The 23,427-nt window shown below is 59.6% G+C and overlaps 1 protein-coding gene and 1 long non-coding RNA gene across 2 annotated transcripts in view; one reads left to right on the top strand and one right to left on the bottom strand.

The window, feature by feature from the left end:
• Positions 1-23,036, bottom strand: part of GRID2IP (Grid2 interacting protein) — a gene marked incomplete at its 5' end in the record, with an annotated part of 28,523 nt that extends 5,487 nt beyond the window's left edge. Inside the window, 17 exons of the mRNA XM_077140271.1 lie at positions 70-225; positions 495-691; positions 1,180-1,257; positions 2,027-2,114; positions 4,593-5,009; positions 5,417-5,745; positions 6,445-6,562; positions 6,735-6,832; positions 6,940-7,083; positions 8,647-8,801; positions 11,216-11,399; positions 11,748-11,842; positions 12,327-12,396; positions 14,538-14,623; positions 14,844-15,092; positions 22,585-22,739; positions 22,965-23,036. Of these exons, the coding sequence (XP_076996386.1) occupies positions 70-225; positions 495-691; positions 1,180-1,257; positions 2,027-2,114; positions 4,593-5,009; positions 5,417-5,745; positions 6,445-6,562; positions 6,735-6,832; positions 6,940-7,083; positions 8,647-8,801; positions 11,216-11,399; positions 11,748-11,842; positions 12,327-12,396; positions 14,538-14,623; positions 14,844-15,092; positions 22,585-22,739; positions 22,965-23,036 (2,691 nt within the window). The remainder of the gene's footprint in view (positions 1-69; positions 226-494; positions 692-1,179; positions 1,258-2,026; positions 2,115-4,592; positions 5,010-5,416; positions 5,746-6,444; positions 6,563-6,734; positions 6,833-6,939; positions 7,084-8,646; positions 8,802-11,215; positions 11,400-11,747; positions 11,843-12,326; positions 12,397-14,537; positions 14,624-14,843; positions 15,093-22,584; positions 22,740-22,964) is intronic.
• Positions 3,352-4,295, top strand: LOC143666928 (uncharacterized). Its single transcript, XR_013167780.1, has 3 exons — positions 3,352-3,620; positions 3,977-4,030; positions 4,226-4,295. It is a non-coding gene; the product is annotated as an uncharacterized LOC143666928 (long non-coding RNA).
• Positions 23,037-23,427: the final 391 nt, after the last annotated feature.

Here is a 23,427-nt window from a genome sequence, read left to right as displayed (position 1 = left end):
CTACCCGCACCTCGCCTCCACCCACTCCCCGCTGCGGGAAGCCCCAGGGCCGAGAGGGTGCGCCCTGACCTCCAGGATCTTGGCGAGCCTCCTGCTGTTCCTCAGCTCCTGGGAGGCCTGGCGCAAGCACTGGAGGCTGCCTCGGATCTCCTCCGTCTTCTCCTGCAGGGTGGCCTGGAAGTGCAGGCTGCGCAGGCGGGTCTTGTATTCGGGAACCGACAGCATCTGCCGCCAAGGCGGGGCAGGGATTCATCTCCTCCCCGCCAAGAGACCCGCCGTCCCCAGCGAAGATGCGGGTACCCTCGCTGGGGCGGGGCCCAGGTGGCTGCCCGGGCCGGGTGCGGCCTCAGGAGAAGGAGACCACCCCCGAGCGCGCGCGCCCTCGTCCCATCCGCCTGGGAGCCGGGGTGGGAACTGGGCCGGGCGGCTGAGGGCGTGGCGCCGGGGGGTCGGGCCCGGGAACGGCGCGGCCTGCGGGGCGCCCCGCGGCCCACCTGCAGGACGAACTGGTCGGGCTCGCTGAGGCGGCCGGGCGCCTCACGGAAGGCCCGGAGGCGCTGCTCCTCGTCGGCGTCGGGCGCGAAGAGCAGCAGCTGCGCCAGGTGCGCGGGCTCCAGGCGCCGGGGCTCCATGCTCATCAGCACCTGGCGCAGCTCGGCGGGGCTCAGCTTCAGGTGCGCCAGGAGGATGGCTGCGGGCGGCCGGGCGGGGCGTCGGGCGGAGGCAGCCCAGGGCCCAGGGGGCGGGGCCGCCAGGGCCCAAGAATGGGACTGGGGGCGGGGCCTAGTGGGACACCGCCCCCAGGGGGCGGGCCTTCGAGATTAGCCCGGGGGACTGGGCGGAGCTCGGGAGGGCACAGGGCACAGGGCGGGGCCCGCTAGGCACACCGTGGGGGATCGGACAGGGGCGGGCAGGGGTCTGGAGGGGGTCTTTCCGGGACCGAGTACAGGGTGAGGGCGGGGTTCTCCAGGAGAGAGACCTGGGAGCTGAGGGGGGGTCCTTTGGAGGTGAGGCCAGCGCCGGGGCTCGGAGGGTGAGGCTGGAGGCGGGGCCAGCGAGGGGGCGGGGCCAGGGCCGGCACCTGCCCCAGGTGAGAACCGGCTGGCTGTGGGACTCTGCCTGGGCGGATGCGAGGCCGCCCCCCACCCCCCAGCACCCCTGGGACCCCCGGCCCCTCACAGGTGTTGTAGGCCTTCTTGTGGGACAGGATCTCCACCACCTCCTTCCTCCTGAACGGCTCAGGCCGGGGCGCAGGCTCTAGGAGGGAGACTGGACCAGTTTAGGGGGGGAGGCGAGGCTGAGGCCACTGGGGAGCGGGCTCAGGGGTGCTGTGGCCTGGCGCGATCCGGGGGGCGTCCCGAGGGGGGCTTGGACGCCCCTGGCCTCAGCCCTGATGGAATCAACTCCAGGTGCACACACGCCCCTCATTCCTCAGCCTCTCACGCCGGGACTCCAGTCTGGTGTGTGCTGCATGGGTCTACTCCTGGGTGGCCACCCTCTCACGTGCCCTTTGTCCCCTGGGTCCCTGGGACTGAGTTGGCGGAGCAACCAGAACGAATCACCTCCCGACCTTCCAGTGGACCAGGCCTTTCTCCTCCCTCCTGAAACCACCCTCTATACTGGAGACCCTGACGCCTCATCCGACAACTGCAGGAAGATACCCAGAAAGGGCGAAGGGGCCACTGCTGGAGCTATTTGTGAATGCCTCCTGTCCACCATATTCTGGCTGTGTGACTGTGAGCAAATGACTTAGCCTCTCTCTCCTTCCTTGCTAGGAAGAGGGAGTGATCCCAGCACCTTCCTCATAGAGTTGTCACAAAGACTAAATTAGAGCACCTAGCATTTGGAAAGCACTGGAATAATCTTCCATGTGAGATGGACAACCAAGGCTCTGAGCAGTGGAATAACTCAGGGACACTGTAAGTAACTCCCACTCAGGGCAGAGCTAGGGAACTTGAGGGCAGTGGGTGGGCTGCCACAGAGGGCCTGGGGTCTCGGGGCCCCTCGGGGCCATGCGGCCACTCACTAGCAGGTTTTTGGGTGCCAAAGTGTAGCTCCAGGTCGAGGTACTTCACCATGTCGCTCAGCTTATCATAATCAGAGTCTTCACCAAGCTGCAAGGTGGGGAAAGATTCAAAGTGAGGGGGAACAGCAGGGACTGGCTGCCCCTACTCCACCCTTTCAGGGGTACACTGGAAGCTCCCCAAGAAGAGCCCCCATCAGGCCCTGGTGTGAACCCACAGGCAAGAGAAGGTAAATCACTGGGGTTATTAATTGGGGAACTGGCTTCTCTAATGGGCTATGGTACACTCGCAGCTGGACCACAATCCACACAGAAGCCAGCAAATTGGGCTGGAGCAAAGAGTCAGTAAAGGGGCTGCCGCCGACCAGAGGGGTTTGGGGAGGTGGTGGAGGGGTCTGGCCCAGCTTCGAGGTCTTCTTTGGTGAGGTCACCAAAGCTCCCTTGGCAGAATGAGCCAGCGCTGGGAGAACTGAAGCAGGGAATGGCCATGGCTGGCAGGTGGACCAGTGGCTGTGACAAAAGTGGACCATCTGGGGCCTGGACAGGAAGTGAGGATGGTGGAGTTGCCAAGGAGAGATTCCAAAGGGAGGGTAGGCAGAGAAACAAGGTCTCAGAACATGGCTGCAGGGCAGGGTGTGTCTTTGGACTTGGCCAGATGTGTGATCTGTGTCCTGGGTCCAGCTTCAGTGACTGGTGGAAGGACTACACGATGAAGCAAGGTTCAAAGACCCATCTGAGGCTAGTAAGGGTGGGTCACCAGGGGATCTGGTGAGTCCCTGTTAGTGACCTTTATCAGCAACATGCTAGGTTCCCTGGAGAGACGGGCTATGCCAACTTGACTGAGAAGGCAGGAGACAGAACTGAGACCCAAGATATTGCACCTGGAAGAAATGGCGAGCATACCCCAGCAGATGGGAAGGCATGCCACTGGTTTCAAGATAAAAGTACTGGGATTGAGAATGATAGTGGGCCTAAGCACTGGGACAGGACACCCCAAGTTGCTCCAGTTGCCCAAGGGATCCTGGACCATATTAAAAGAAGTATGGTGCTCAGGTCAAAGGCGGTGGAAACCTTATTTTCTCTGAGCTGGTCAAGTTCCACTATTCCATTTGGAACCTGCCCTTAGACAGAAGGAATATGGCTACTCAACTGTGTACAAAGTGGTAGAACCTTGCTTATCTGCCAGGCTGGTCTGTGGATAAGGGAGAGCCCTTTCTCTGCCTGATTTCAAGGGCCAGGACAGAAAGCAGGGCCTGGGATTCTTTGGGAGACAAAATATCAGCACAAATAAAGAAGGCATGATTAAAACTGTCCAGGGAGGGAAGGGCTGCCTTGACGGGTACTGAATTCCCCATCAGGGAGAGTGTTCAAGTATATACTGGCAGTACTGTTTGAGAGGAAACTCAAGCAACTAAATGGGAGAACGGAGGCTGGTGTGCAGTCTTGGCTGCTGTAAATGAACTGGATGGTGGACAGTTTGAGGGTTGTGGATGTCTAAGCAGATGTCCTTTTTTGTGTCTCTAAGGACCTAAGGGAACCAACTGGGCCTCAAGACTGAAAGGTTTTTGTGGCCTCATTCTCTAAGCCAACTCAGCAGGTGAACTCACTGCCCTCCCTCCTACATGGGACATGAACCCTAGAGGTTTGAATCTCCCTGGCAAAGTGGGACAGAATTCCTAGGATAAGCCAGGACCTGTCATCATGGGATTGAGAAAACCTTCCTGACACGGGGGTGGGGGGAGAGAGAAATGAGACAAAGTGAAGTTTCAGTGACTGAGAGATTTCAAACAGAGTCAGGAGGTTATCCTATAGGTTACTCTTATGCATTATATAGATATCCCTTTTTAGTTTATGGTGTATTGGAGTGGCTGGAGGGAAGTACCTGAAACTGTTGAGCTGTGTTCTAGTAGCCTTGATTCTTGAAGAAGATTGCATGACTATGTAACTTTACAGTGTGACGGTGTGATTGTGAAAACCCTGTGTCTGATGCTCCTTTTATCCAGGAAGGTGAGTAAAAAAATAAGGAAAAATAAATAGATAAATAACTGGGGGGGGGGGCAGAATAAGAGGTTAAAAAAATAGGTAGATTGAAATACTAGCAGTCAATGAGAGGGAGGAGTAAGGGGTATGGGATGTATGAATTTTTCTTCTTATTTCTTTTTCTGGGGTGATGCAAATACTCTAAAAATGATCGTGGTGAAGAATACACAACTATGTGATGATACTGTGAGCCAATGATTATATACTACGGACAGACTGTGTGTGTGTGAAGATTTCTCAATTAAAAAAAAAACTGATAGATTTCAAGGGTGCGTGTCCCCATCGTGTCTTTGGCTCAGGGACACAGATTGTCCCTGACGATTCACTGCCACGAGTGGGTCAGGGTTCCATGCTGGGTGGACTGTCAGGGTGGGCGTGTCCACGGGCTGTGCCCCCATTCATCTTCTGGTGCTGGGGGGCAGGGACCAGGGGGTGTTCTGGCTGCTGCTGGAAGAGGGCCTCGCCTTCAATGCTGCTGCACAGGCCACCATCCCCCGGTATAGGGCACCCTCAGCCCCAGGCCACCTACCTGTCCCCAGATGGTACCTTCGGAGTTCTCTACTTGCTCCCACCGCAGGCGCTTGACGCTCATGTGGCTGGTCTCATTGCGGCGGTGGCTCAGGCCTCGGGACAGCACGGGGGGTGCACAGGGCACGGGTGGGGGCAGGGGAGGTGGGGGCGGTGGAGGGACTGGGTGGCCCAGTTGGGTGAGGGGCTTGGCCAGCGCCTGACCGGAGCCCCGGGGCCCATCAGAGGTGCGGGAGCTGGGCTTGGAGTCATGGAAGGGCAGGGGGGGCGGGGGCGGGGGGCTGAGCGGGGGCGGGGGAATGTGGTCGGACACAGAGGAGTAGGTCAGGGAGCTGCCCTCCTCGCTGCTGCTGATGCACTCGCTCGCGCTGCTCCGCTCGTTGGTTACGAAGCTGCCCTGGTCGTCATGGAAACTCATCTGGGGAGGAGGGGGGCGGCGGGAGCAAGAGGGAGGGCAAGGCATGTGCTTGTGAAAGGGGATATAGCCCAAGGCAGGGGTGAGATAGCCTGGGAACACAGGACAGCCTGGTGGGTTCGCCTGCGACCGGGGCTGGGACAGCCTGAGAAAGGGTAGTGTAACCTGGGACAAGAAATGGGGTGACCTGCGACAGGTCATGTGGGGTGGCCTCGGGCAGGGGACAGCATAGCCTGGGACAGTGACCGGAGCCAAAGGTGTGACAGCTCGAGCCAGGGAGTAGGGTGGCGTGAGGCAGGTTAGGGGACAGAGACTGAGGCGGGGACAGGGATAGCAGGGGCGCTGCCCCCCCATCCAGAGCCCCACGCCACCCCTTGCCCCCTCGGCCGCCAGCCTGCTCGGACCCTCACCTCCTCATAGTCGTTCTCAGGGGTCAAGAAATCATCCGCAGCAGTGACCCGGGGCCCCAGCTGCTGGCTCAGCGCGTCCAGGAAGCGCTCTGTGTCCGGGCTCCGCGCGGGCCGGGAGAAGGTGAAGAGTTTCCTGCGGCTAGGCGGGCGGGCGCGGGGGCCGGGGGTGTCCGGCTGCGGGGAGGGCGCCCTGCTGCTGTCCAGGCTGGCGTAGGGGTGGGACTCGGAGCTGCTGGGGGAGGCCGGGCCCCCTGAGCACAGCGGGTAGTAGCAGGGGGAAGGCAGGAGCCGCTCGCTGGGCCAGGAGACGCTGGACAGGGTCCTGGGCCCTGGGGTGGGGAATGCAGCGTGAGGACCCCTCTTCAGCCAGTCCCTGCGTTCCGGGTGGAGGCCGGAGGGGAGGGGCCTGGGGCAGGCGGGCTCTGTGTCCTCTTCCCCACCCCCCACCCCAGTCTGGGCAACCCCGACAGCCCAGGCTCTTCCCTGAGGATGGCGGTGGAGTGCTGTTCTACCCCAGAGCAGCCAAGGGTCCCACCGGGCACCTGGCTCAGGCTCTTACACCCACTGCACATCCCCGGGGGCCTAGACTTCTCACGCCCAGTAAGTCCTTGGCGTTGGAGAACGCCGTAGGCTCACAGGAGCATCTGGTGGGGGGCCACCATTAACGTGTGTCCGGTGAACCACCATCTTCCCAGCTGTGCCATTCATAGAGCAATGCAGGCACTTAACAGTTTATCCAAAAGCCACATGCTAACTGGGGGACTTCTTTGGCTTTTCGAAATCTAGAGCTGAGGTGAGGATCACAGGGAACACAGGAGGAGCTGGGGTGACCCTTATTTTGATGGCCCCTAGCCATGGAGGCTTTTGAGATTCCCCACAATTTGGCCAAGAGTAGAGGGGACACTCCAAGGGTCACTGCATGCTGGCATTGGGGGGTATACCCTTAGGGTATGGCGGCAGTGAGACAATGCCCAGCCAGCCAGGATGGCGGGCAGTGCTGCCCCTGGGAATGGGTGCTGGGTCCCTACCTGAGGTAGCTGCTGAGGTGGGCACTGGTGGGGAGGCCCGGGATTTGGACACGGTCCCCAGCTTCCCTTTGAAACTGCTGTTCAGTCGGGACTCGAGCTCCGCGTAGACAGCTGACATCTGGGGGAAGGCGACGGCGAGTGCAGCCCAGCCCCCACCCCTCAGCCCCGATGTGGCCCACCTCGAGGCCTTCCCGGGTGGTCCGGGAGGTGGGGATCTTCCCCAGCCCGGTTCAGCCCGTTCCCCACACCCACTGCCCCCCAACCGGAAGGCCGAGAGAAACAGGTCTCACCATCTTGGGGTTTGGGGTCTCAGGGAGGGACGTGCCATCACCCGCCTGGCGCTCGCCTGGGATCAGAGGAAGGGGCATCTCAGGGCAGTCGCTGGGACCTGCCGGGGGAGGGGGCTGAGATGCCACTGGGGTCTCTCTCCAGCCCCGCTCGGCCCTGCTCCCCGCTGCCCTGGGGACTTGCCCGCCACCCGCCTCCAGTGCTCACTGCAGCCGAGGCCAGCGTCGAGGCCCTGGGCGCGGAGGCTGCGCCGGCCCGTGGAGGAAGCCCTCAGAGAGCTGCGGGGCTGCGGCTCGGCCTCCAGCTCTGGCTCCGACTCCAGTTCCAGCTCAGACGTGGGTTTCAGCTCTGCTGTGGGATGTGCAGAGGAGAGGGGCTCCCTTCTGTCCTCTCAGCCAGACTCAGAGCCCTCCCACCCCCCCCAACATAGGGAGCATGAAGGCAGACGCCAGCGGCATGGGCTATGTGCACCTAGGCCGGGGAGGTGTGTGTGTGGGGCTTCCTTCCAGGACAGCTCTCAAGGAGGCCCCCAGGAACCGGGAACCAGGACGAGGAGGGGCACCTGGATGGAGCTGATGACAGAGATGGGGGTGACGACAGGCCTCCTCTCACGAGAAGCACCCCACACCTCCAGGGTGTCGACACCCCGTGTTCGGGCTGGGCCTGGTGCCTGATACACAAAGCGACTTGTGGGGCAAAACAGGGTTCAGCTCCCAGGCTCAGGCTGACCCATGGGCCATCTGCTGTCTAGCCCGGACCCTCAGTCCTCCCCCAGAAAGCTGTGGGGCAGGGGGCAGCAGCCGTCCAGGGTGGCAACTGGTACATCCACAGGGTTTGGCACAGCAGGTGCAGCATGCCCTGACACGGTAAAAATCCCTAGAGGTTGGCACGTCTTCCATCCGTGCAGTGTAAAAAAACAGGAAGTGCCTGGTTTTGTGGGTTCCCAGGAGGTGCACTTTCTCAGGTGCACAGCGGGCTGGGGAGGGAAGAGGGGAGCAGCAGGGAGAAGCTGAGGTTGCTGGTGGCCCCACAGCCCCAGGCATGTGTTTGTGGGGGACTGAGGGAAGGGGCGCTCCAGCCAGGTGTAACCCCAGTGGGTGCTCGTGACCCAGGCCATGTGTGCTGATGTGTCTGTAAACAGACCACTGCAGGAGTTTTGTGGCCTTTGCCACACTTCCCAGGGTGCCACACACTTCTCCACGATGCAGCAGGAGCACAGACATTGTGATCAGCCCCATTTTTGTAGATGAGAAAAATGAGACCAGGGGAGGTCAGGTGATATCAGGATGCAGGTGTTACAGGTCAGACCGGGGGGCACATCTGCAGGGCCTGCCAGGGGGGCAGACACTGGTATGGCTCTGCCTGGGCACATGTAGACACCTGGGCCCAGGATGGCTCCAGTACCTCACAGGTGACAACAGGTGTCTGGATCTGTGATGATTAATTTTACATGTCACCTTGGCTAGGCTATGGCATCCAGCTGTTTGGTCAAACACTGGCCCAGATGTTGCTGTGAGAATAATTTGTAGATGGGATTAGCATCTACCATCAGTTGACTTGATGTAAAGTTGACCGTCCTCCAAAATGTGGGTGGGCCTGACCTAACCTGCCGGAGACCTTAAGCGTGAAGAAGTGAGGTTTCCAGGAGAGGAAGAAATTCTGCCTCAAGCCTACAATATCACATCTCATCTGAGTTTCCAGCCTGCTGGCGTGCTCCACCAAATCCCTACTTACCTGCCCCCACGATTGTCAGAGCCGATTCCTTAAAATAAATCTCTTTATATTCATCATAGTCCTTATATATAGGGTATGTCTCTCCTTTGTCTGTTTTTTGCCCCGGGGAACCCTGGCTGGTGTGGCCTGGTGGGCTGGGCGGCCAGTACCCATGGGGTGGGGGTGGAGTGGGGGGCTCACCTGTCATGGCCGTGTACCCCAGGAAGCAGGCGATCTTCTCCTGGCAGAGCTCCTGTTCCTCATAGGTCAGCAGCTGGTAGATGAACTGCCAAAGCACCTGCTTGGCAGGCGTGTCCAGCACCGGGTAGATATCAACAATGAGCGTGTCAATGTTCCTGGGGGAGCAGGTGGTCCGTCACCAGGGGGTCACCATAGGGTGGGCAGGGGGGCAGGTGCATCTGGGCCAGGGAATTCAGCCTCAGGTAGGACAGAGAGGTGAGGCAAGCACGGGCTCCGGGGCCAACCTGCTCAGATTCACAGCTCAGCTCTGCTGCTTGCCAGCTCCGTGGCCTTCTTTGAGTTACTCAACTTCTTTGTGCCTCAGTTTTCTGTCTGTGAAATGGGGATGAGGCCAGCACCCACCTCCACAGAGTTGTCATGAAGATGAACAGATATGTAGTGTACTGAGAAAACCGACTCACAATGTCAGGGATCAGCAAACCAAGGCCCATGGGCCAGAATGTGACCCGCTGCCTGTTTTTGTAAATAAAGTTTTATTAGAACACTGCCATGTCTGGCTGGCTGTTTTTGAGCTTGCAACAGCAGAGCTAAATAGTTGTGCCAGAGATTGTGGGGCCCACACAGCTTAAATTATTTAATTTGCTGATCTCTGCACTACATGGAAAAAATAAAGCTGGATTTTTACATAATACCATATAAAGGTAAACTCTGGGGATGGATGAAAGACCCAAAGTGTGGAAGATAAAGTTATGAACTTAGAAAAAAGTGCAGGTGACTATCTTATGACCTACAGGCAAGGGAAAGGACTCCTGAAATTTTCAAAAGCCAAAACTGTGAGGCCAAAAATGTGGTGAATGTGATGATAGACAGTTTAGGATATCTGTCAAAGAAGCACAACTTAGACACATTAATACGATACAAAAGAAGTAATGCTAGCAGAAACTAATGGGAGATGATATTTACCATGTCTAAACTCAACAAGGAACGAATAGCCACAATATACAAAGAACTCCTGCAAACCAACAAGAACAAAAAGTCCAGTAACACAAAGATGGACAAAGGATATGAACCGGTAATTTATAGAGGATGAATCTGAAAAAGTTAAGCATGCTAAAAGATGTTTAAGATCAATAGCAACTGGAAAACAAGTCAAAAGAACAAGTTAGCATTTTATACCTAAAAGACAAGCAAGCATGAAAAGCTGGATAATGCCCAATGTTGGATGGGGGTGGTGTGACAGGTAAGCGAGCTCTCAGGCACTGCTGATGGGAGTGAAGACAGTGATCTGGAAAGTAATTTGTCACCACCTAGTCAAATTAAATAAGCCAATACCTAATACACAGCAATTCTGCTCTTAGATATTTCAAGCCACCTGTATATGGGAAAATGTGCACAGAAATGTTCATTCTAGCGCTATTTATGATGGAAGAGGATGGAGATAACCTGGTGTCCACAATGGGGGAGGGCAAACAGGGTGGCTGTGACCCATGGGAATTTGGCTGCACTTACTGGTTATATTAAACATACACACAGCAATATGGATGGGCTTAAACACATAGCACTTAGCAGGGAAGAAAAGATCAGAAACAATGAGACATAACATAAGGTTGATGCAAAACAGAAATGCATCCTACAGAACATCAATGCCCACTTTTCAAGAACGTGTTCAAACCAAAGGATGCCAAGGGATGCCCAGAAAACTCACCAGAATGATGGCCTTGGAGGGGAGGGGAAATGGAGAGGGAAGGGCACAAGGGGGAAGGGAAGGCACAAACAACCCAATGCCTACCACGTGAGGAATGGAGAAGCTAAATGTGCTCTACCCACACAACACGTTACTTGGCCCCAAAAAGGAGTGAATGACGGACTCGTTATTACTTGGGTGAACCTTGAAAACATGAGTGAAAGAAGCCAGGATCATGTATTGTATGATTCCATTTCTATGAAGGTCGAGAAAAGGGAAATCTCTAGAGACAGAAAGACTAGTTATTGTGTGGTGCAGGGAAGGGGTGGGGGATAGAGGGTGATGAAAATTTCTAAGTTACCTATGCTGCTTACAGATCTGTGACGGCACTAAAAGCTATTTAATTGCACATTCTAGATGGCTGAATTGCATGGTAGGGGAATTATATCTCAATAGAGCTGATTTCAAAAAAGGGGGCGGGGCTGGGGGACAAGTTTGGGGCTTTGCTGGAACCACAATGATGAGCCCGTGGGCTGAGAGGGGCTAACAGCCCAGAGAAACACCAAACTAACTCCACCGCGGCCTGGCCCGGGGTGACTGGGGGTCCCCCCAAACACACGGTAGGGGGTCTCCCTGTCTGCCTCATTTCATAGAGGAGTGGGCTGGGGCTTGCCCAAGGTCACCCTGTCAGAAGGTGTCAGAATCTGGGTTTATTCCCGGGGAGTTCAATTGCCCCAGCCGGTGCCCCGGGGGCCAGCTGCGGACTCCTTCTCCCAGAGGAAGGGAGCTGAGGAAATGCCGCCAGGTTGACAGGGATGGTGAGAGAGGTAGGGTTCGGGCCCCGCTCCCCCCAGGCTGGTCCCCACCACCACCTGGCCCGGCCACCTGTGCTGGAAGAAGCTTTCAAGGGCCCGGCAGACCCCGTAGCGCTCGGGAGGCGTGAGCAGGTGCTCCAGCTGCTGGCTGAAGGTCCTCCCCTGGACCCGGATGCTGGAGGGCAGGATCTCCGCCACCCACTGCAGAGAGGTGAGCGCCAACGACGAGCTGGGGGAGTCCAGAGAGTCGGAGTCTGCTGGGACCACAGGCAGGGGAGGCACCGGTGAGCTAGTGGCCCCAGGCCAGGGGTGGCTTCCCTGGGGAGCTGGGGATGGGGGATCTTATGAGCTGGGGTGTGGCTGCCCAGTGCCACACCCAGGGAGACACACTTGCTGCCTATGTCTGTGGACGGGAAGGGTCCCTGAGACTGTGGCGTAGGGGCGCTGAGCACCACCTGGGGGGTGGGGCCTGAGAAGGGAAGCGTCAGGTCTGGGGAAAGAGCAGAGACCTTAAATGCCCTGGAGACTCGCGAATGCCCCTCAGAGCGGCCCAGGCAGGGTCTCCATGGGCCAAGGGAGCCAGTTGGGAGCAGGGGTCTCACCGCTGGGGAATGGGATGAGCCCCTCCTCCACCACCAGCGTGGGCATGGCGCCACTTCCCTGCAGCATGGACACCACCTTGTCGTGGGAGCAGTTCCTGCCAAGCAGAGGTGGCCCAGGAGGGCCTCACCTGGATGAGCCAGGTGCACGGCCTCCAGTCGGGCAGCCCCATCTAGCTGCACTCAGCCAGTCCAGCGCTGGGCCGGGACTGGGAGCTGGAGCCCCCACCTCTCCTGCTCGCTCAGCTGCTCTGCAGGAGAAGCCCCAGGCCTAGGTTTGCTGCAGGGCCTGACTTGTCTGCATACAAAGGGGGTCGGGCCCAGGTCACCCCTAGGCAGGGCCTCCCCTTTGAGGTCCATCCACCCTGTCCCCAGGACGGGCTGTGGATGAGTGGGTCCCTGGGTAATTTCTGGCTGGAAGGATGAACTGAGGTCCTGGCTAGGGTGGGGGGAGAGACTCAAGAGTCCCCCTAGGGAGATGACCGAACCTGGGTACCAACAGTCCAGAGGAGATCAGGGCCCTGGCCAGGGGTCTTGGGGATGGTTTGTCACCAAGCTCTGGGGTCCCCAATAACCTCTGACCTCATGTCCAGTCCATTGAGGAAGAGGATCCGGTCCCCCGACTTGAGGGAAGCATTGTCAGCTGGGCTCCCTGGAGGCAAGAAGAGAGGACATGCTGGCCAGTTGGGCAGGGACCACCTGTCCCTCTCCATCAGCCAGCAGCCATTCTTCTGTTTTACAGGCGACTCAGAGATCTCCAGGACTTGTGGGCGGCAGAGGAGAGGCAAATTTCGGCAAATTCCAACCCCTGCACCAGACCTCAGGGCTGCTCTGCTCTCAGCTGCTCTTAGCAGGGAGTGACCCGCTGGGCAGCGGTGGCAGCAGAAGCCTTGGACCCTGGCTGGGGCCAGATGTCCTCAGGGACAGCAGCTGTGCAGGGTCAGCATGGACCCCTCAGGCCCTCAGCTCTTGGAGAAGGACAAAAACAAGGAAAGATCTCGAGGGCAGTATTTCTGCATCCTCCACAAAGGCCAGGCAGAAGGCCCTGTTCAATACACGGGTCTTGGTCTCTAAGGCTCAAGTCAAAAGTGTGTCTGACTTGAGGCTGGTGGCCCCCTCCCCCAGGCTGGGAAGCCTGTGAGCCCCTGAAGGTCGTTCTCTACCTCGAGGACCCTGGGGACAGATCTAAGTCGGCCTGGGATGTCTGCTCCTGAAAAACACAGGTATTTTTCTTTAGGCTTCTTTTATTTGTAGTCACTAAAAATTTGATTTGGAAGCAAGTGGGGGGAAATGATACATGACTAAATAAAATATATTCTCTTAGGCTGTGAGAGGTTCCGATTTGAGGTTGTGGGGATTGGAAGGAGGGTGCCTTGTCAGAAAGCATTGGGAATGATCAATCAGGGAAGGCTTCCTGAAAGAGATGCCCTGGGATTGAAAAGGGGAGAGAGGATGATGGTGGTGCCCATTCCAATCTCAGGCCAGTTGGGGGTGGGAGGACCAGAGGGGCTGTAGCAGGGAACACCCTAGGTTCTGGTCCTTGACTTGCCAGAGTCTCTCTAGGCCTCAGTTTCCCCATTGGTAAAAGTGCCCGTCTAAGCACATCTCTGCCCCTGCAAGTTGCCTGGAGGCTAGGGTGTGGAAAGCATAGCATGGCTGGGTTTTCACATGCCCCAGGCCATACATCTCTGGCTACACATGTGGGAGAGGAAGGAGGAGGAGGGGGTGGCCCAGTGAGATGAGCCACAACCCAAGAGGAGAGATGAATCATTTCTAGAGGAAGGTCCCTGGACAGCAGCCTTTGGGCCTGTTCCCCCCCAACACCGTGCCAACAACTTAGGGATGCACAAATTCAGGAAGAATTGGAACATGCCAGCTTTCAGGATTAGATCTCAGAACCATCTGAGGCTGGTACAATGATGCAGAGGCACCCGGGGGCTTTCCCGGGGATCAGAAGATACCCGCCTCTCGAGTCCACACACTGGAGACTTGAGATGCAAGAGGGTAAAAGGGACTCAGCATTGGGGGGTAGGGGGCACAGAGGGGATGCACCACCAGGAGCACCAGGGCCAGGTTCTTGTAGGGGATGGGTGCAGGTCAGAGCATCAGGTGACACAGCCCTGTGGGTGGTGTCGCAGGGAGGGAGAGTTCAGCTGTCCCATGGAGACCTTCCATGATGGAATGGGCTGCCACGGAAGGAAATGAGTCCCCCTTTCCCACTCTCGCCCACTAAAGGGACAAGGAGGAGGAATTGCTGCTCTACGGAGGCTTCATCTTCCTCCAGATGCCATGACTCCAGGAGCAGGCTGGGTGGAAAGAGGAGGGGAGTGCTGATGGGGGGAATGAGACCCTGACTCCCTGACACTGGCCACTCTTACAGTGGGCACTTGGCACAGGGAATGCGGTTGGGGCACAGTCTGAGGAAGCACCAGTTCATTCCTGGCTGCCCCAGTGAGTGGGCCGGTGACCCTGACACTGACCTCAATCCTCCCAGCCCACAAGGGTGAGGTCTGGATGAAAGAAGTTCCCTTTCCCAGTTGGCTCAGGGGTGACAATTGGAGGGGAGGGGCCGCAAGCCGGGCAAAAGTAGCCTCTGGCAAAGGCTCCTTAGGTGGGCGGATGATTTGGGGTCTGCTGCACGGGACACTCAAGGACAGAGGCTATAGAGAGTTGGTGCCTGGGGGGAGCACGGCGGCAGCTGAGGTGGGTGGAACTAGGTGGATGAACCCCAACTGGGTCCCTCGCCTCATCCTGGGCCTTAGGGACTCTTAGGACAACCTTCCCACCCCTCACCGGGCAGGACAGACTCGATCCACACAGGGCCGTGGCCGCGCAGCGTGAAGCCGAAGCTCTTGTTGCCCTTGTAGACGCGCACGGTCCTGGGGAGAGAGGAGCGGGAGGGGAAGACCCGCCACGTGCGCGCCCTGCCCCGGGGAGGGGAGGCGCCGGGGGCGCAGGGGAAGGGGCCCGGCGTCTCGCTCCCCTGCGCCCGCTCGCCCCGCGACGTGTCCACGGCCCGCCCCGGTGCCCTCCGCCCGGGTCTCCCCTCCCCGAGCCCACCGACAAGCAGGCGGCCCGTCCCCGCGCGCCCCGCGGTACCTGCGCGCGCCCCCCGGGCCTGCGCGGCCGCCCAGCAGCGAGGCGGCCTTGCGCGGGGGCGGCTCGTCCGGGCGGCGCGGGGCGGCGCTGGCGCGCGTGGACACCAGCAGGCGCTCGGGCCGCTCCTCGCTGCGGCTCCGGCGCAGTCGCTGCGCGCCCTGCGCCCGCCGAGCGCGGCACAGCTTGCCCAGGAGACCCTGCGACACCACCTCGTCGAAGCGCGCCCGGTGCTTCTTGGGGATGAAGATCCTGCCGGTGGGGACGGCAGAGTCGGCCGAGGGCGCCGGTGGGGACGTGTCACCGGGCGCATCAGGCCCGGGGCTCCCAACGGCGCCGCCTCGTGGGCGCCGCCCTCGGGTTCTCCAGGATCCCCCTCGGTGCCCGGACCCGCGCCCCCAGCCGGCCCGAGCCACGGCACCGGGACGTGGTACCCTGCTCGCCCCCACCTCGGAAAAGTCAGACCATCACAGCCCGTTCCCCTGCCCTTCCCGGGGCCTCACTCCCCCCACAGCCAGGCAATGAACAGCCCCCTCCGCCTGCCTCTCGGTCTCCCCCCTCGACGGGAGAGGCGGGCTCCATCTCCCACCCTCCCTCATGGCATGCCAAGCCCCTGCCAGGGATCATTCCCCTACCCACCTCTCCCTCCCATTTCCAGAGGACTTGGCTGGAGCAAACTGGGAGCTACAGTCTACCCGGGGTCAGATCTCCCAAGACCCGCATCACACCCCAGTCTTCCTCCTGGCTTCTCTGCAGCTGCCTACTCAGGATTTGGGAGTGACTGTTGCCCTCTGGCATGTTCACCCCTACCTCTTGGCTTCTGCCCAGGCCGTTGGTCCTGCCGGGTACACTCTCTGTTTCCTTAGCCAAACTGAGCCTGCCCGTCAACACCCAGTTCCTCCGGCCTCCCTCCTATCTCCTTTTCCGTAGGTTTAGCAAGCCCCTGCTCTCTGTGCCAGGTACTGTGCCAGCCAGAGGCTGGGGGTTCAAAGTTGAAGGAACAGTGGCTCCTGCTCTCCAAGGATGCACCCCAGAAGGTGTGAGAGGCAAGTTGGAAGGCCCATCTGGTCCCCTGGGCAGGGTCACACCCCAGGACGATGGCTCAGTGCCTGCTGGTCTCCTCTGCAAGACTGGATGCTCAGCGAGGGCAGGGCCTGCTGGCCTGGCTGCAAACCCCAGTGCCCAGCCTCGGCTCACACACGGAAGGGCTTGGGGAACGGGTCTGCCGGCAGCCCGACCACGCCTTTGAGGAATGACAGCAGATGGCATCCTAGTGGACTCCCCAGTCCATGGCAGAGGATGCCGAGGCACAGAGAGGCTCTGTGCCCTTCCAGGGTTACACAGTTCGCCTCTGGTGCAGCTGGGATTAAAGTCCAGCCTTCCGAGCCCTGGCACTGTGGCAGGACCTCTGGCGAGGGCCCTCAAAGGTTTGGTTGCCAGTGAGGCCTCCCTGGCTGCATCCTGCAGTGCCCTTCCCTGTTCTTTGTATCAGGAGCTAATGCCAAGGGCATGACACGCAGGGATGAGGGAGGGTTGAAATACAAGCACCTCTGCGTTGCCTCAGTGGCCTTCACTCAATTCCCCTGGGAAGCAGAATAAGCTGCCTGGAGGGAGGGAAGGGGTATGGATGGTGGGGGAGGGATAGGGATCAGGCTCTGTCCCCACTTGAGTTCCAGTCTGGCTGATCCAGGTGGCCGGGCCAGAATGAATGGCCTGCTCACCTTTCCAGGAGACTCTTGCCCACCCGCCATGATTCCTGTCAATCTCGAGCCCTAGCCTCATTCCCTAGACTGTCACTCAAGGTTGCTGGGACACTTCCATCTGCCTGCACAGTCCCCACACCTTCCCAGGGGGCAGGGGTGCTGGCAAACTTGAACCCCAGGCTCCAGGAAAGCATTAGCCCCCACTCCAGCCCCACCCCCATCTTCAACCAGGTGGCATCCCAGTCCCACCCTCCAACGGCGATTAGAAAAGGCCTTGGCCCCACTGGTGGTAGGATCAGGGTGGGTCACCAACTGCAGGGGTGTGAGAGGGTGGGGTGGCCCTTTCCTGGCTTGGTGAACTTGGGCCTGAGCCAGAGGACGGCTGCCTGGCCAGCCAGATGCCCTTCCTGGCTCCCATGGGCCCTCCTGGCAGCTCGGTCTGGCCCGGCACCCAATACTGGGTCTGCTCCGAATGGAATGACCCAGCAGGACTGGGCACTGGGGGCCTCATGGACCAATGCAGCCCACCTCGACCCTGACTCCATGGATCAGGCAACAGCTACCCCTGGACTGCTGGGCCCCTGCTCTGCCCCCAGCCCTCTCTGAGTCCACAAGCTCCCCTGTGGGGGCACACGATGACCTTCCACACAGGATCTGCCTGGGCTATGGGCTAAGTCCACCTGGGGTCCCTGTCAGAGCTCCGCTAGGGTCCTCTCCCCACTGCCTTCCCTGCCCTGGCTGTATTTCTCCTGCTAACCCTTCACCTCCAGCCTCCTCTGGATCCATACACTGGTGAGGAAGGGGCGTGGGTGCCCGGTGCCCAGAGGGGTAGGGTCAGCCTGGGCGCGGGGCAGCAGAGAGGCGGTGCCCTCCAAACTCTGGATGGGTTCGCGCGGATTCTTACCGGGGTACCTAGGCCCTCTGTCCCGTCCCCCCGACCCCCCAGCGGGATGTAGGAAAGGAGCCTTTTCAATCGCAGCCCCGACCCCCACGGCCGCACACGGGTTCTGAGCGCCAAATGCGGGGCCTCACCGCCCGCGAATCCCCTACTCCTCGGTTTATTTTCACCCTCCCCAGCCACGAGGCCCCGGTCGGGACGGGTTGGTGCCCACCCAGGGGCAAGGAAGCCCCCACATGCCCCAGTCCCAACCCCTCAGCCCGGCCGGAGGCGGGTCCGCCACGCCCGGGGCGCACGGTTCCGGGGGCGCGGGTGGGGGAGCTACCGAAAGTGCCGGGAGAAGCCCTGGTCCTTCCCCATCTGGAGCCGGGGACGGCGGCGCGGCAGGTGCCGAAGGGCAGGGCGGGCCGAGCCGCAGCGGGGAGCGAGGGCGCCGCGACTCCACGCGCCTCTGTCCCGCCCGCAGCGCGCCCGCCCCTCGCCGGCCCGCGGCCCCGCCCCCTCCCGTGTGGCCCCGCCCCGCCGGGGGTGGAGGGGGCCCGGGAGACCCTCGGTGGCTCCCGCTCCACCCGTCTCGCCTCCGACCTCCCCGGCCGCGGCGCGCCGCCCCCCGCCCTGCCCTGCGGCGAGCCCCCAGCACCCATCTGCAGTGGGGACCCGGCCTGAGTTCAGCGGAAGCTCGGGCTGGGGGGCATTGGGAAGGCTTGCCGGAGGGGGCTTTGCGCTGGGCCGCGCAGTCTGCAGGAGTCAGCAGCGAGAGGAAAGCCGCCGGCCCACGGGGACGCTCGGGCTCGGGGGTGAGGTGGTGCCAGGCTGGGGCGGGGGTCGGGTGGGACCCTCGAATGCCCTGGGGAGCAGATGGGGCCACTCCACGGGGGGCTTTGGGAGGCTTTAGGTTTTAAGGGGAGGTGGAGGAACCCCAGAAGGTTTGGTAACATCAGGGAGGGGTGAGGCTGGGAGGGGGCCCAGGGAGGGGTGGCCGAGTGGAACAGGCTACATTCTAAAGCAGAGAAGATGACGAGCGGAAGTGAGGGGTGAGCTGGTGGGGGCATGCTGGGGAGTTGAGGACCCCTAGATGGGCGTTCCTTCTAGGAGAGAGAAGGGGAGGAGCAGCTGAAGGGGAGGACAGGGAGAGAAGAGGAAAGGGGCCCGACCCAGCCTCTGCTCTGAGCCTGCCACTCCCTGGAAATCAGGGCAGGAGCAGACCTGGGTCCCACTCTGTCTCAACTGCCCGCTGGAGGGGCTCTGCTGAACTGACACCCTCCCCCTCAAGAATCTAAAACCCGAGAACCATAAGATTCTGTCCCAGCCAGTCCACGACATCCTGGGACAGCCTCAATGGGACATCAGCCCCAGGCCCTCAGGTCTCTTTGGACAACCCAAAGGCAGGCTGGAAAGCACAGGGATCTCTCCCCTGTCCAATTCAGACGAGTGTCTCACCTGGTCCTGCCTGCAAGTGCCTGCACCCCTGTCCCAGGGGGACCTTGCAGATGAGCCCATGAGTCTCTGGGACTCTGTCCAGGCAGAGCTCCCCAACACACTGCAGCCCCACGTTTCTGGCCCCAGTGATCCCATCATCAGGGACAGAGAAGCAGGAGGGACCCCTCAGCCCTGCCACGGAGAGAAGTGGCTGAAAACCTTCACAGAGGGTGCAACTTCCAGGCAGCGGCAGAGCCACGGCCTTCCCATTGTGATGGAGCCACTTTGGGGTGTTTTGTACCAGCTGCAATGACCCAGCGCCCAGAACTAAGCAGGCCCAAAGGTCTGTGGAGACCTTCCACGTCACTGTGGGCAGAGGAGATACAGGAGTGGCACCTACCCACATGCTCGAGTGCAGATGCTGCCAGCAGCACCTACTCTGCCCCAGGCCAAGTTTCCACAGGCACAGGGAAGGGTAGAGGCCAAGGGTGCTGCTAAACACCCTACAACGCACAGGACAGCCCCCAAAGCAGAGAATTATTGGGCCCCAAATGTCAGTGGTGTCGGGGTTAGAAAACCCTGCTCTGGGAAGAAAGAGACTCTCCCTAAGGGAAACTATCATTAATTGAGCACATACTGTAAGCCTGACCCTTTTACCCATACAGGGTCATAGAATTCCCCCAAGAACTTTGATTGTGGTGTCCCAGATACTTGTCATTAAAGCAGAAGAGGGCAAGGGGGTGCAGATGGTCCCCCGCTCCCCACCCCAGATTCTCAATGAATCCCTTTTCTGCTTACAGTTGGCAGAGTTCATTTCTGTGGTTTCCTACCAAGGACCCTGCTGGGAACAGAGAAGTTGATGAACCCGTTCAAAGCCACAAAGCCAACAAGTGTACCTGGGGTATGAAGTTGGAGCTGCTGAATTCCAAACCCAGCTCCTTCCCCACCTCAGCTTGTTCCCACCTACTCCCTGCCTGCCCCTACAACTCCTCAGGTATTTCCTGAAACACTCACGAACCAGAAGGCTGATTTGGCTTTTCTGTTCCCTGCTGACCAAGTCACACTTTCCAAACTGCCTGTCCTGTCCTAATTAGAAAGCCATTTTTTCTTTACTTCATCAAACCAAGATCCCTGTGGGACAGACCCAAATTAGGCTCTGAGCTGCAGAATTAGCTGCTGCTGTAAAGGAAGGTGGGACCCTTGGCCCCCACAGCTGCTGCCACCCGCTGCAGCTCCGGCAGCTCTCCGCTGACCCACATCTCACTGCCCTTCGCGGCAGCCTGTCTCAGAACTTTCTCTGATGATGGCAATGATCTGACCTCTCCGATATGGGAGCCACTCACCTCGCACAGCCACTGAGCACTTGAATGTGGTTCCTGATGCTGAGAAACTGAGTTCTACATTTTATTTAACATTGATTTCATTTTAATTTTAAGCAGCCACATGTGGTGAGTGGCCACTGTCCTGGACAGCCCAGTTTCACGGTCTCCCTGCTCCTTCATCCTCTCCCCGAGCTTTCTGTTTTGGTCCCCGGGACCACCCCTCAGAGGCCACATGTGATTTGGGTGGGGGTTTGCCCCTCTGCAGAGCTCTGACGTATACAGCTCATGCATCCTTTGCTTGAGGTTGAGCAGCCTCTCAATTAAACCTTGTCTCTCTGAGATGGGGGATCTTAAGGGCAGAGTTGTGGCTCTTTGAGGCTCCCCACCCCTTGCCAGGTGGCTCACACAGGGACGCTGTTGGATCCGGGGGGGCCTGTGTGGCACCGCCTGCACCTTGGCACACAGGCTGAACTCTGCAGCTGGGGGCCTGGCCCCATGGGATGCTCCACGGGGGCTGTTCTTCCACCTGCACACTTGTCTGAGCCACAGCCTCCGAGGAGTCTTCCCTGATTGCCCTGGTTGAGTTAGCCCCCCCGCTGCCCCCAACTGGCACTCCGCCCAGGGAATCATAGCTAACTGTGCCTGTGACTCCTCCGAGCCCCGATTCTGAGCGTTCTCAGGAAGGCACTGCGCTGGGATCACCACCACGTCCCCCGGCCAGCCTGCTGGGTGGGGGTGGGGTTGGCTGGAGCTGACTGCCAGGGTAATCCTCTCCCGAAAGAGCCCAGCTGGGTGCCATCCCCTCCTCCGGCAGCCTCCCCAATTTTCCTGTCGCTCCTGTCACTCCTGACGCGTGCTGACAGCAGAGGCTGCTGTTTCATCCTCCCCAGCAGCGCCCCGGGGATGCTGCAGGACCCGGCATCCCCAGGCGTCCAGGGTTCCCGCTTCCTGGCTGTAAAGGCAGCATGCCAAGGGGGGGTGCCCCGATCCCCGCTTTTCCTGACTGCTGCCATGGCTGCCGGTTGCTTGGGGCCAAACTGAGACTGGGAAGGGCAGGGTGGGGGCTGTCCCGGGAGGGGACAGAGAGACTGGCCCGGGAGAGGCGGCAGGCACCGAAGGGAGATGAGGGGGTGGGTGGGGGCAGCCTCAAAGACAAGCGTCCCAACCTCCCGGAGGCCAGCTGGGCCACCTGCACCCCCGACACCCCAACCACTGGCCCAGCCCTGGTGGGGAGGGGCTGGGGGGGGAGGAATGTGCTGGCCATCCATCACCTCCCCAGGAAGCCCTCAGCACATTGTCTCCAGCGCACCTTCAGCTCTAGAAATAACTTTTGTTCTCCTCTGGGGATTTTTCCAACAAGGGGCAGACCCCTGACTCACCCCAAGCAGCTCATGGTGGCCTCTTTCGGTGGCCTCCTCTGCTCGGCTGCAGAGCCGCGGCGCCAGGGCTGGGGGGGGAGGGTGGCCAGCCCCATCCCTGACATTGGCCAGGCCCAGAGGGAGGGGCAGGCTGCGAGGTGAATGGCAGCGAGGGGAGGGGGCGGGCTGAGCCCAGGAAGGGGGAGGGGCCTGGGGGGTGGGTAGTCGCGGTCCCGCGGGATCTGGGCTGGGAAAGTGTCACTCGGGTCCCAAGGGGGGCTGATAGAAGCTGTGCAGGCAGTGACGCCCTCGCAGGATGGGGCAGGGGTAGGAGCACGAGGGATTTGGGGGCCACTCTGCTGGGGCCCCACCATGAGACTGGGTTTTTTTCTTCTTTCTGAAGGGGCTCAAAGCTGAGCCTAAGAGCCGAAAGCCCACAGCTTTTAAAGTGGGGATGACCTAGTTCACCTTCCTTTGACTGCCACTCATTTGCTGTGTGACCCTGGGCAGCCTCTTGATCTCTCTGAGCCTCAGTTTGCCTCTGTGAAATGGGGATAACAGCGCTGGGGGCAACCAGTGAGTGGATCCTTGGCATACAGGTGGCATCGCCAAAGAAAATTGACCATTCACTGTGCCTGGAGTGGGGCTGTCGGGGACCCACATAGCACCATCTTAGGCTTCCTTGCCTTAAAATTGTGCCATTGCTCCATCTCAATAAAGACCTTGAAGTATCTGGGTCTCCTGTGTGAGATTTATATGATCTGTGCTCTGGGATGGACCAGGGCATACTGGGTCCCCTTGCCCTGCTGGCCTCAAAGGTGTCCTGGCTCCCAGCAGTGTCAACAACCGCCCTTCCCAGGGTTTGCCTTCAGGGACACCGGCCCCTCCTTTTTCTAGTGCTGAAGGGGTGTCAGGGGTCCTGTTAGGAGCAGGCTGAGGCCCCTTCCCTGGGTTGGCAGAGAGCGCATGGGATGGTGGGGATGGTATGTACGCCCCCTGAGTGACACACACCTTACCTACCCATCTGCCCCCCGACTGAGGTACCTGAGGTTGTCCACGAGTGGTCCACGGGCCTCGCGGGGCAGTGCCAGGGCCAGTGCCCAGACCAGGTCATCCACCCGCTGTTCGGCGGCAAACCGCTTCAGGGCGAGGAACACCTGCTCCTTGGCCGTCTGCTGGTCCCCCAGGGCTTCAGTCACCTTATTAAACGTGCAAGAGAAGTGTGGGAGCTTGAATTAGGTACCCCAAGAAAAGACATGTTCTCAATCTCAATCCACGTTCCTGTGAGTGTGGAACCATTTATAAACAGTATCTTTGAATATGTCAAGGTGAGTCAGGGTGTGGTCTCATTTGTGAACAGGGCTTTTGCAAGATCCTATTTAGGGGTGGCCAGCTGAATCCCGGTGGGTCTTAATTCGAATTACCGGAGGCCTGTCAGAAAGAAGAAACCAGACTCTGGAGTCGGAGCAGGCCACAGGGAGAAGCCGGAAGTCTTTGGAAACCGGAAGTAAACAGAAACCGGAAGTCAGCAGAAACCGGAAGGGCAGACCCAGGGAGAGGGAGCACTCGGTGTGACCCGAGGTTGACATGGAATCCAAGGAACCCTAAGGTGTGCAGCAAGCGGGTGTCAGAATGCGACAGATTTGGGAAGAAAGCGTGATCTTGTTGGCGCCTTGATGCTGGACTTCTAGCCTCCTCAACTGGAAGCCAGTAAACTGTTGGTAAGCCAGCTTACAGGGTGGGATTTGCCGTGGTTGCCCCGGCAAATGAAGACCAGGGATTCAGCAAGTTACAAAAAGGACTGAGGCTGGAACCACAGGAAATAGCTCTCCTGCCCCCCTTCTTCCCTCATTTTTCCTCCACGGGAGAACAGACACTAGGAGCCCG

The sequence above is a fragment of the Tamandua tetradactyla genome, chromosome 23 (genome assembly GCF_023851605.1).
Source record: "Tamandua tetradactyla isolate mTamTet1 chromosome 23, mTamTet1.pri, whole genome shotgun sequence".
NCBI lineage: Eukaryota > Metazoa > Chordata > Mammalia > Pilosa > Myrmecophagidae > Tamandua > Tamandua tetradactyla.
The sequence above is the reverse complement of the archived record's forward strand: the minus strand, read 5'-3'. Positions and strand labels throughout refer to the sequence as shown.